This window comes from Fulmarus glacialis, unplaced genomic scaffold (assembly GCF_000690835.1).
Source record: "Fulmarus glacialis isolate BGI_N327 unplaced genomic scaffold, ASM69083v1 scaffold28332, whole genome shotgun sequence".
In the NCBI taxonomy this organism is placed as follows: domain Eukaryota; kingdom Metazoa; phylum Chordata; class Aves; order Procellariiformes; family Procellariidae; genus Fulmarus; species Fulmarus glacialis.
In genome coordinates this window covers 26,266-38,750 of record NW_009197665.1, presented here as the reverse complement: position 1 = coordinate 38,750, position 12,485 = coordinate 26,266, and the positions used below count along the sequence as shown (strand labels likewise).

The window sequence follows — 12,485 nt, the reverse complement described above, 5'->3', positions numbered from 1 at the left end:
CTGCTAAAACGTTACCCTTAAAACAGAGCATAAAGAAGGCAGATACTTCGCATGCAACAGCAAAAGCAGAGTGCTTGATGCAGCAGACACAGGAGCCTGATCGGAGGCGGGGGGTGGGTGCAGGGGTATCCACCACCCAGCCGTGCTCCCCCAAAAAGGCTTTGGGGGAAATCTGCACCCGCATTTGAGGACCGCGGCAGCACCTCTGCTCCCTCCTCTTTCCCACCCCCGGCCTCCGTGTCCTGCCCTCCCCCATTCAAACTATCAGGGCCTCTCTTACAGAATGAAATATTAATAGCGGCGTAGCGAGCCTCTCTGCAAAGGCTGCATGTATTGAGCTTACAAGGCGCACAAGCTTTTAGAGAACAGGACACTTTTCCTACTTCCTAAGCATTTTCTTAGTCCTGAATCAATAATGCACTCGGAGCCCAACACACAGGTCACTGCTGTTGTGCTCCTGCTGGTAGGGGCTGCGGACATGGATACGTCCCTGTAGCAAGATGCAAGGGCTTAATAATCTGGCAAAAAAGGGATGGGGCAGGATCCAAGCAGCTTAATTTGTAAACGAGCTTCAGGGAAGTGCCCTGGGAAGAACAAAGCTTGGGTACAGAAAGTCCAGGTTTGGAGACGAGCTAAAAAGCAGTCAATGGGATTAAACGGCTGCGTCTTTGAATGCGTGCCCGCGGTTGCTGGCTGAAGAGTGTCTGGTTCATCAGCTTCTGATCTCGGGCTCTGGGTCACCCCGTAATCCACTCACTTGCAAAAGGAGCGGTTGCAGGGGTGCAGGCGGGGAGGTGGGTGCGGAGGTGAGGCCAGGGCGCCAGGAGGGACGGGGTTAGAGCAGCTCACCTGGGGATTAGCAGTTCACAAAGAAAGAGCTGCTCAAAAATTATTCCATGAGAGGCCGGGCTGCAGGCCATGCGTGTGTGCCCAGCACAGATGAGATTATCTGCTTAGGAGTGGAATTTTCCGGGCGGCGTTAACCCTTGCATCACCCGCAGATGGGCTGCACAGACGTCTTTTGGGAAAAGGTGCTGGGCAGCGGATCCGGCAGCAGAAGCCGAGCTGCTGCCCGGCTGTCCCGGGGCTTTGGAAATTGAAGCGCTGCACCAAGGTCACCCTGCAAACGGCGTGCTCGGGGCCCTTCTTGGAGAGGTCACCTGTGGACAGGGCTGATTTCAGTCCAGAGGTTAAAATTCATCGGGTCACCAGATTTTCTGACCGTTTCGGGCTTGGCCAGAGCGGGCGTGAAGGGATTTGTGTCTGCACGAGCAGTGCCGGCTGCGTTGCGAGGGTGGACAGGTGACTTGGGTCGGTCCTTGTGTGTGACGGGCAGTATCCCCCTCCGGATCCTCCCTTTGCCTGGATGTCAGCCTCCGGCAGAAGTTGTACCCTCTACGGTGCAGAGATCAGTTCAGACCCTTTTCATGGAGGTACTAAGCAGACTCTGGGGAGAGTTTCAGAGACAGCGTGGGGTGAGAGCAGAGATTTTCTTGACCCTCATGGTTTGTCTTGACCCTCCTGTCAAGATTGGGAGAAGGAGCCACTACTTTGCTCAGCTGCAGCTGCCTGGGGGAGCTCAATCTTCAGAAAGATGGAGCCCCCAACGCTCCGGGTGAAACCTGCTCCTGCAATCCCTCCCTGCCTCAGTTTCCCCACCTGGAGATGGGACATTGCACTGTTATTGCACAACCCTGTCTGGCGCTGGGATGTTTCCCCACGGCTGGTGGGGAGAAGGGCACCGTGCTGAGCTAGGATGAAATACGAACGAGATGCTTCTCGAATTCAGAAGCAGGCTGGAGGGGGAAGGGGAAGAGCAGCCGTGAGTAGGGGTTGAATCTCTTCTCTGGCAGAGAGACGGGCCCAAGGGAGCCCGAGAGCCTTGAACAAGCGGCGCGGTGTTTGGTGAATGAGTATCTGCTTCAGGCCAAAGGGAAGAGGCAAAAAGCAAAGCAAAATGTCTCGCTGAGCGCGTCCCGGCGTGTGCTCGCTAAGAGCCGTGCCGCGAAGCTGGCGGTGCCCATTTCTGCTGACTCACGCTCTCCCACCCGTGCCGCGAAGCCGGCGGTGCCCGTTTCTGCTGACTCACGCTCTCCCAAATCCCGCACGCAGGCAAAGCGTGTCCTAACGCCCGTGCCGAGGGGTGACCTTGCGCTCGGACAACCTCTGATCCGGGAGGAAGGGGAAGGAAGCGGAGGAGCAATCAATCCCCCAAACCGCGGCCGGGGGGGAGATGGAGGGAGTGACATTCAGCCGAGCCAGAATTAGCAGCAGATCTGTGGAGGGACCCCATTTCCACCCTATTAATAATTCATTCCAGCTCTGCCTTTACCTGCTCATAAACAGCAAACAGCTTGTTAGCGAGGACGGTTTTCTCCCCCTTTGCTGTCTCTGCCCTAATAAGAGCCCCTTGCAGATGGCTGGGGGGAGGGAGGCGGCGAGGGAAGGGCACACGAGTGAGCAAACCATCCCACCAGCCCACCCTGAGCTTCCATGCCATGTTGTCCCATCCCATCCCATCCCATCCCTGTCCCCACAAGGCTCCCTGCCCCGGAGCCTGCTGCCTCCCAGCCAGAGCTGCCCTTCCCCTGCAGAGTTGAAGCTGCAAAATAATCCCGAACCGAACCGTGGATGTCTTGCCAGAACCTGCCTTACACGCCCGGTCGTTTAAAAACATCTCTTTGGAGGGTTATGACAAAGAAGGGAGCGATGTGTATGGCTTGGGGCCGTGCTCGCTTGCGGGATGTGCAGAGAAGGGGTTTGCTGGAGCATTCCCAAGCACCCAAACAGCCCTCGGGCAGCAGCCACACAGGCAGCCCCTGGGAAAACCAGATCTTCTACCATACATGGGAAATAGAGCTTCTGGATTATCTAAAAAATATATAACTTCCCCTAAATGGTATTTAAAAAAAAAAAAAAGACACATCATCTTGAAGAAAGCTATTAACACTTTGTTTTGAAAAGGCACATTTTGCATTCAGAGCACTCCCAGCGTCTCCGCAGTCCGATGCTGCAGCGCGTGGTCCCATCCAGGACCCCTCCCTGCATGCCAACAGGCATCCCGAAATGGCGCAGGCAAAGCTGTTCCCAAGACATTTGCCGGGTTCGAGTCACAGCCGTGCTGTGGAGAAAGGCCGTTTGGGCACCGGGAGATGGGGTAATTAGTGCAAGAGGAGGGACTCCGGCCAGGCAGCTCCGCATGGCCTCCCCACGGCTCCCAGCATCCCCCCACATTCCCTGGAGCATCGAGTGAGGAGGGCACCGACCCTCACCCGGGCTCTTGGGGAAGGGCTGTTTGGCTCGAGAGGGACCTCGGTATTTCTCCTCAATTATCTCCGTGCTCCCAGCCATCTCTGCCAGTGAGTTATGCCACTTGCCAGCTGTTGGAAATAATCGCTGTAAATTAATGACAGTTGTTTCACCCCTCTGATCTCTCCCAGCCCATGAATAGAGTGAAAATTAATTGTCAGAGAGTATTTCCAGTTCTCTGGGAGTCCCATCCTGGCCACTGGCAGGTTATGGTTTTATGGCCTGAAGCATGAGATTTAATTACCCACAAATGTTATTTTTGATCATAGAATCATCTTGTCTTTCCATAAATCTAGATAGAGCAGTTGACCCTGCAGGTCAGAAGCAGCAAGAGTGAAAATACCCCGTAATGACATTAGGACGAACCTGCGTTTTTTCCTGGGTAAATGCAATTCTGTTTGGGAAAGAGCATCACGTCCTGGAGTGGTTATTGGAAGAAAAACCGAGGAAGTTTCCCAAAATGCGCATCGCTCAGCGCGGCCCTTGTCAAAAATTTGTATTGCAGAAAATAGATTTAACTCAGTATCAGTGGGGAGGATAAAGGCGGTTGTCACCGGAGCTGGGTCGGGGACGGCATCTTCCCTGCCCGGTGGGTTATTTCCCGGCACTGAACTGTGGTGCTGACAGGCACCGGAGCGAACCCGCAGCCCAGCCGGGAACAGGGACGCAGATCCTTGCGGAACCCCGGCAGAGCCAGGGAAGCCGGAGCAGGGGATGGAGGCGAAGCGAAGCCCTGCGGCTCAATCCCGGTGTGAATTGGGGGAACTTGGCTGAGCGTAAGGAGGCAGGAAAGCAAACACACCGAGACGATCGTTTCAGCTTTACCCTGCAGCCTCCTGAGCAAACGCATCCAGCATGGTGCTGGACGGGGAAAGGGAGGGGGAGAAAATAAAACTTACTTTTAAGGTTTTTTTTAAGAGCACCCGCAGGAGAGGCAGCTGGTCCCCGCTCCCCTCCGCGGGTTGGGGACCCCCGTCTCCCATGGCCATCAGCCCTTCCCATGACGGACAGGTTCTTCAGGGAAGGGGAGGCTGCAGGACACCCCCGGCTCGGTGGCACCGGTCCACAGCGGGGATGTTAGCAGGGCAGGAGGGATCAGGTGCACGGGAGGATTTTGCCGATGCGGTTGTTTTGCGGGATCTGGAGGAAATTTGTTACGAACTTAAGGACTTTGTTCCTGTGTAAGGGAACGTGGAGACTTTGTGAACCTCATCAACCAACCTTTAAGTAGAAAATCAAAGGCAGCGTCGTAGGTGCCGTGCGGGAAGCAGAAGGACCTTGGGACGCCCCGAGAGCTCCTTTAAGCATCGCGGCTGGACAGGGCGGGCGCTAAGGAGGGGATTGTCCCCTCCTGGGAGGGGGTGGAGGTTCAGACCAAGGTTTCCTCAGCCATGAGTGCTCCCCAGAAGGAGGTTTCTGTGCTGTCGCCTGCCCCAAAGAAATCGCTCCGGAAACTGCCTGACTCGCAAACCAGCAAAATACTGCTTCCACACAGGGATGTTTTTCCCCCGAATTGCTTGTGTCACTCAGCAAAGCCAGACGAAAACGTACAGATAGGAGGGGCAGCACCATGCAAACCCTCCTCATCCACGGCCCCTCCACCTCCCGCAGTGGTGGTGGGTGCCGGCTGGTGCTAACGGCCCCGCGAGGGCCAGGAGGGCCAGCCTTCGGTGGGCACCAGACCTTCTCCTGCCTGCTCCAGGAGCCTGGTCGTTAAGCAAATCTCTCATTTCAGAATCTGCAGGAAGCTCCTCCTCGTGTTGAGAGAGCCAGACCCAGCTCTTCAGGCTCTTTATGCTACGGAGGGGGAGATCAAACGGCCCCCAGTCCCAGCCATCATCAGCGCTTGCGGCAGAGCCTGGAGACACCCAAGGTCTGAGAGCCAGTTCTTGGGGAAAAAGCCCCCTACAGAAGAAAGGGCCCAAGAGAAACCTGCCCAACAGCATAGATCTTTGTGCCAAAGAAAAGCATTTAACTTTTTTCCCCTCTGGTAAAAATCTTCCTACCAAAAATTCCCTCCCCCCGCCCCCAAAGAAATAGAAAGTTTGGATTTCCGAAACTAGTCCAAGTTGATGAGACCTTGCCATTACTCTTATTAGGAGACTGTAATTAAAAACAAGTGGATCCCAGGGTGACCTAGGTTTTAGCAGGAGCCTTGGCTTAAACAACACAATTTCATCAGGCAGAGGAGACCCCTGAAAGCAAAGCAACTCCAGGGGGGTTCCCTGACCAAGACACCATTAAACAAACCACACCAGGTTACGAGAGCTGTGATGACCATCCTTGGCTGAGCAGTACAAACTCTCACATCATCTACTTATTTTTCCTTGCTCAAATCTTGGGGTTTTTTTTCCTTCTAATATTATTTTTTTATTATTATTTTTCTTCATTGTGCAGCTAGTGGTTGCAATTGCTTTCCAGCTTCCCTTTGGCATGGAGATCTCCTAAAAGCTGCAGTTTTATTTCTGTGCAGCTTTCACCATTCACAACAGATGTCTAGTTTGTTTAAAATATTCAACAGCTTAATGATTAATCAAGTAATTTCACCTACAAAAATATATAATTTTATGCTATGAGGCTTAAAAATGGCATTATCTGCCAGGAAAAAAAAGCAAAACAACTTTGTGCGCTCATTAAGAGCCCTAGAAACCAGCTGGGCTTTGTGAAACCGGGGCCTTTTATTGCGGCTGTTTTCCCCCATTCCCTCCCTCCCCAGCAAGGTGGGGAGCAGCTTCGCTGCAGCATCCTGGATTCCTGTCATCATGCCTTGTCAGAGCGATATCTTGTTTCTTAAGAAATCCTCCTCAAGGAGCAAGTCCCCGCTGTCACCTTCAGAAAGTCCCTTTTGCAGCATTTCTGCCCAGCGCTGAGCCCAGCCTGGCACCCAGAGGAGACAAAACCCAGGTCTGCAATCACCAAGACTGGGACACATTTCCAGGCACGTCACTCCCCACCAGGACACTTGCCCCATGGAGGCACAGTCTTGCTGTGATGACATCTGTTTAGGACAACTTGTCCTCAACGAGGGTCTTGCAATTTACCCCCGGGGATTTGCCCCTTTGGGCTGAGCTGGGGCTAAGCGAAGTTGTGGTGCTCTTTGGTGCACCCTCAAGAAATGAGCAACCAGAAGAGCATGCTGGAGAACTGGAAACCTGCAATGTCTACTTGCCATCTCACGACTGATTTCATAGCGTGAGACTCAAAGTGAACTGGTTTATTTTAAGCTCGCTGAGACCAAGTTTGCCTGGCTAATGCATTCTGACTTTTAGATTGAAGACGTAAATATCTTGAGACTTTGGACAGATTCTTTGGAGGACACACGGCTTGGAGGAGGAAACCAGATTCAAAAATAATACCTGGAATTGTTTCAACAGTGCTATAACTGGTCTTACCAGGACCAATGGAGCAGCCAAAGTATGGCCATCTGTTTCCGCTCCCCCCTGCCCTCCCGGCTGACTTCAAACCACCCCACTAGCAGAAAATGCATTGAGCATCCCGGGGAGGAAGGACAATTCAATAAACCTAAAACCAAAAAGGAACACTTCATTTTAGCAGAGGAAGCCGTAGTGATGTGACTCACTCGGTGGCTTTTGAGGCTCTCCCCCACTTTTCAGCACTGTCACTTAGAGGTTATTTTTGCATTTGCCCTGCTACAACCACGCAGCTCTCGAGCCGTGTGCTGCTCCAGAGCATCGGGGCGGTTAAAGACATCTTTGGGCTTGCTGCCTGCTGAGCTGAGCACGCTTACAGGTTGGGATGTACAGGAGCCATCAGGGATCGTGCACCTCCATTCCCTGATCTCTGGGATGAGCATATGGGAGACAGGCAGAGTTTTGGCTCCGCTTCTTCCTGCTCTTGACCTGCCAGGTCCCCTGCCAGGGACCTGCCTGGCCAGCTCTGTCCCTCCAGACGGGACACCAGGAGGGAGATCACGCTTGTCAGACTCTGTTGCTTCCCTCACTGCTCCTGGGAAACTTGTCCCACCTCCCACCCTCGCCACCCTTTGCTGGTCTGGGTAGTGTTTTCTTATTGTGGTTTGGTCACAAAGTCCTTCCCTTGTGTAGTTTGGCCACTGCTTAAGGAAGCCTCCAAAGAAAGCCTTGATAGGAGCATCATCACTAGCCCTGAAGGTGAAGCTGGCCAGTGTGGCCGCACTGGGGACAGGTCTAGCAGCAAATACTCAGTAGAGATTCATCTTACACCAGCTTAAGAGCTTTGGCAGCCCCGATGGCTGCCGCATGCAAGGAAAGGAAGCCACACGGCAAGAGAGCTCTTGCCAGGACGGCTCTGTGCACGCACACTCCTGCTCATACAGAGCTGGTCTAAGCAGCAAGGCGGGTTTATCGGGGAGTTTTGTGCTGCCGCCTGGAGCCAATTCCCCACCTGCACCCACCAAGACGCTGCACCCTCCTTCATACAAGAGGTGAAAACGGACCTCCAGGATGGTCTTTTCAGGACCGTCCTATTAAGCCATCTGTATGACCACATTGGCAGCAGGAACATACTGCAACACAATATGTTGCCTCAGCACAGGAACCGTACTCAGAGCCCCCAGCGCTTCAGCCGATGGAGATTTTTCTTCCTTTTCCATCAGCCACCACTGTAAAGCTGCGCTAAGAGGCAGCTACATCCCCCAGCAGGAAGCTGTGTCTCATTAGCAGAGGTAAACAATTCCTCTGAACGTGACGAGTCAGGAGAGCATATTAAATATGTCAATATCTTAGGTTTTTTTAATCCCCGCTCCGGAACAGCAAGTCGCAGCAGGAGAGGACCCCGCAGCGCGGCTCAGAGCCCTGCTGCACCCCGGCTGGCATCTCCCCTTGCTTGGGGCATCTCCCCCTCTTTGGGAGGGGAGTGGGGAGCTCCTGGGCAGGTGCCCTCACCCCTCGACCTGACCCACCCGAGCAAGCCTGAGCACTCCATTGATTTCCCTTGCTTAGTTGGCACAGCTGCAAGCAAGTGAAAAATAATAAAACTATAGCCATTTGCTTTTAGAACATTCATCGAAGCATCCATTTAGTAGCCTCCCTGCTCCGGGGATGGGCACCACACCGGAGCTCAGCAGCTCCGGCTCCAGCCCTTCCTTCCAGCACACACGGAGATGGCAAAAGCCACACGTCGCTCAAGGCAAGGCTGTAACAGGGGGAGCAAATCCCAGCACGGCACTTGTGGCTTTACCGATGGGCAGGGGCGTGTCTGAGAGCAAAACAATGTTGAAAACAGTATGAGGTTTGGTCCGTTTCATCAGCTGGCTTCTGCTGCTTTCCCTGGCAGCCTCGTGCACACACCCACGACAACACATGCTTTATTTACAGGAGTCCCCTTTTCTCCCCAAGGCTGCCGCCGCATCCCCTGCAAAGGAGCCTGGTGCTCACGTACAGATCAGCTACTCGCTATTTTGTTTTATCCCCGCTGCTGGCAGAGCAGCCTTCTGCCTTATTTACAGCGTGCTACTCACACGCTGCTCAGGAGACAGAATTATTTATGTCCTCCTGAGCTTTTCTAGGCTTCTCGGCGCTGCGGCCTCCGCTCGCTGTGCAAACAGTTGCTCGCATTCAGCGCGTGTCTCCAAGCTGCGGGGAGGCACCAAAGGCCCATTTTACAGACACGGAGTGGAGAAGCTCTAAGTAGTTCCCAGGACTTTTGGTTGCCCAACTGGAGGTGGCAAAGCTCAGCTTTTCCAAAGCACCTCATGTTACACGTTGTTTTCCACATTCAAAGCACAGCCGCACTTTGCACCCGAGAGCATCCGTTCGTGCAAGCCAGATCCCCTCTGCTTTGCCCAGGGTATACACGATGCACCCTAAAAGCAGGTCATGAACACTTAGACTCCAACAGTTTCCCAGGTCAAAGCAAGCCTATGGTGCAGGATCAGTCCCCAATGCCATGGACACAGGAGCAGCCTCTTCCTACGCTTCCTCACACTTGCAGCGGGGCTCTCCCAGCCCTGGGACACAAGCAGCCTGCGCAGACCCCAGCCCTGCACCTCATTTGTTTGAGCCCCCAGTACCAGCATCAGCTCCCTGCGAGCCGGGGACCAGCAGCCCCCTGCACCGGCACCCCAGTGCTGCAGACGGTCCCCGGGGCCACGCTGCTCCCCGCACACAGCACCTTCCCATGGGCTCCCGACCACACACGAAGCATTCACAAACCAAACCACAAAACCCGGCTCGGTCTTACCTTGCAAGTCCGCTGTGCTCGAGAGGACCAGACCTCACACCCCAGCAGGCTCCTCGCCTCCAGCCATCAGCTCTGAGCAGCTCCAGCTGCTTTATCACCTCCTCCTCTGCCAGGAGGCTCTCCCTCCCTGACGAGGGTCCACTGCAGCAGAGCCCACTGTCGTACCAATCCCTCTCCCTCCCTGATCTTCGGGATTTTGAGTCCGAAATGGAAGTAAAGTGACAGCAAGGAGATGCTTCATATGCAAAAAAGATTTGCAGTGTGTTGCAGAGTTGCCCACTATAACACATCCCCAAGGCAGGTCTGACCTACGTGCTCCCGGAGGCAAAGGCTGCAGGGCAAGAGACCCCGGTTTGTAATGACAGGCTTTAACACATGTATGCTTGAGCAATAAACCCATTGGCACGGCTAACACCTCCAAAACGTCAACATTTGGTGTGTGACCTTGACAATATGTCCTTAGTGCAGTTCAGCACATGTGGATGCGTGCGTGTGTCCCTGCCAAACACGTGAGCTTGGCCATGCTGTCATTTGTGGGCATGTCACTTGTGGGCAAAATGGGATGGCTGGACCTTTTCTACCATTGCCCAGGCCTGCAGGCAATGAGTGACGTAGCAGCGGACATTGTCGCCTGGGTGGGATGAGCCATCCTTCCCACCGCGGTCCCTGCGGGCGGGCGAAGACCATTGCACCTCCTGCCTGCAGCTGGGGAAGGCAGCGCGGCTTGGGAAGTGCCTGTCCCTGCAGGCAGCGGGGCTGCCAGGCACAGCTACGTAACTCAGTTTCTGCAAAGATAGATGTTAACTGTTGTTATCTTGTATTTGCCGCAGGCTAAGGGCACCTGGACAAGCAGCAAGTGTCTGGGGACAGTGTTTGGGCTGTGGGAGTCCCGCGTCCCTTATGGGCGCTGGCGGGTGGGCACGGAGCTGCCTGCCCCATTCCCTTCCCGATTCCTTCCCTGTCAGCTCAGCCTCAGGTTAGTTTGGGTAGGTTGAACTGAGGAGTGACCAGCGATGGTCATCACATTGGGCAGAGCATACCTGCTCTGCTTGTCCCCAAGGCCAGGGTGCTGCCCTGGGGACAGCGGATACACCGGGAGCACAAATCTCTGCTCTCTCACTACCGCCCGGTCCTGTCCCAGCTCAAAGCTGGGGAAATCGGGATTCTCTCCTCCAGCCGTGCTCAGAGGCACTGGGGAGATGGTGTGTCCCCAGCCTGTTCAGCGTCAGGAGCCATCAGAGGCACGGATGTGCTTTGGGTATTTCAGCCGTTCGGTTCTTGCAAGGGAGCAGGGGTGAGCGCAGCTTTCCGTAGGCTTGTAACTCGGCCAACCTTAACCGAAGTTTCTCAGAGACCGTCTTGGGGAAAGCGCTTTCTATGAAAATTACCCCCATGCCAAATTGAAAGGCCCTTTCCCGAAGGGCCTTTCAAAGGGAACAGCTCAGCTGTTCTTATAGCAAAGGCAAAGCCACGTATTTCTGACTTAAATTCATGCTCAGAAACAGCATCATCCAGAGCCAGACCCCTGGCATACTCCAGTTCAGCCCAGCAGTTAACGTTTGACACAAGCAGCTAAAACCAGGGCCCAGTAACGGTGCGAGCTCGGCCGCGTGCCCGCGATGCCCATGCGATGCCCAGGTGTTACTTTCTTTTCTCGTGACCGTTGTTGTTGTTCCAGGAGAACCCGTACCTGTGCAGTGATGAGTGTGACGCCTCCAACCCGGACCTGGCCCACCCACCGAAACTCATGTTCGACAGCGAGGACGAAGGGCTGGCCTGTGACGTGGCGCCGGTACCCGGAGCCGCTGCTGGCCAACATCACGCTGTCCTGGAACAAAAGCATCGAGCTGACGGATGACATTGTGATAACCTTCGAGTATGGCCGACCCACCATCATGATGCTGGAGAAGTCGCTGGACAACGGAAGGACTTGGCACCCATACCAATATTACGCAGATGACTGCATGGAGGCCTTCAGCATGCCAGCACGGAGGGTCCGGGACCTCTCCACCACCAGTGCCAACAGGGTCCTCTGCACGGAGGAGTATTCCCGCTGGGCGGGCTCCAAAAAAGAGAAGACTGTCCGGTTCGAGGTGAGGGACCGCTTTGCCATCTTCGCTGGCCCCGACTTCAAGAACATGGACAACTTGTACACCCGGCTGGAGAGTGCTAAAGGGCTCAAGGACTTCTTCACCGTCACCGACCTGCGGATGAGATTGCTGAGACCGGCCCTGGGGGGCACCTACGTGCAGAGGGAGAACTTGTACAAGTACTTCTATGCCGTCTCCAACATTGAAGTCACCGGCAGGTAACGGCTGCTGTATTTCTTTGGGCGTCTCTTCTCGGTGGGATGAGAAGAGGGTTACTGCTAGAAAACTAAGCCATCAGCATTTCTGTCGACTGATAAGATTATCGGTGTTTCTCCCTCTAATACCCTCTCTCCCGAGGCAGGGCAGCATCGGTAATAAAACATCTGTGTCCTTGCAGGGGACGGCTGGGGCACCTCCAGGGCTGGTGCGGGAGTGTCCGAGAGAAGGGCTGTGTCCTCCCGGAGCTGGCGTGGGGGGAGCTGGGACACGGCTTGGATGGACAGTCAGGGTCTGAGTTCCCTCTGAGATATCCTGTCCCCAGCTGTGCAAACGCAGGCAGCCTCTGCCCAAAAATCTCTAGTGGCTCTGGGGGGGTGAGGAATGAGGCTCGCCTCACTAAACTCCAGCTCGCTGCCAGTACAAGCAGGATGGGTCGTCCCGAGTCAGTCCTGCACCCCCGGAGGAGCCCCGGCTCCGGCAGATGAAGTTTGGGGTGAGGGTAACCCCCCGACAGATCTGGGGCAAGGGAGGGCAGGAAAGGGTTTGTTTCTCCTGGTTTTTGTTTTTCATTTCTCTGTACGATGCCATATGTTACATTATGACATCAACTGAAAAACCAAAGTAAGGTGGAAAAATGCCGAGATGGCTAATTTCCCATCCAGCTTGTGGATTCAGCGTGTGCGAGAC

General features: G+C 54.5%; 1 protein-coding gene across 1 annotated transcript in view; it reads left to right on the top strand.

The window, feature by feature from the left end:
• NTNG2 (netrin G2) overlaps window positions 1-12,485 on the top strand; it is a gene marked incomplete at its 3' end in the record, with an annotated part of 47,095 nt that overhangs the window by 8,353 nt on the left and 26,257 nt on the right. The window contains 2 exon segments of the mRNA XM_009572634.1: window positions 11,168-11,265; window positions 11,267-11,797. Coding sequence (XP_009570929.1) covers window positions 11,168-11,265; window positions 11,267-11,797 — 629 coding nt within the window.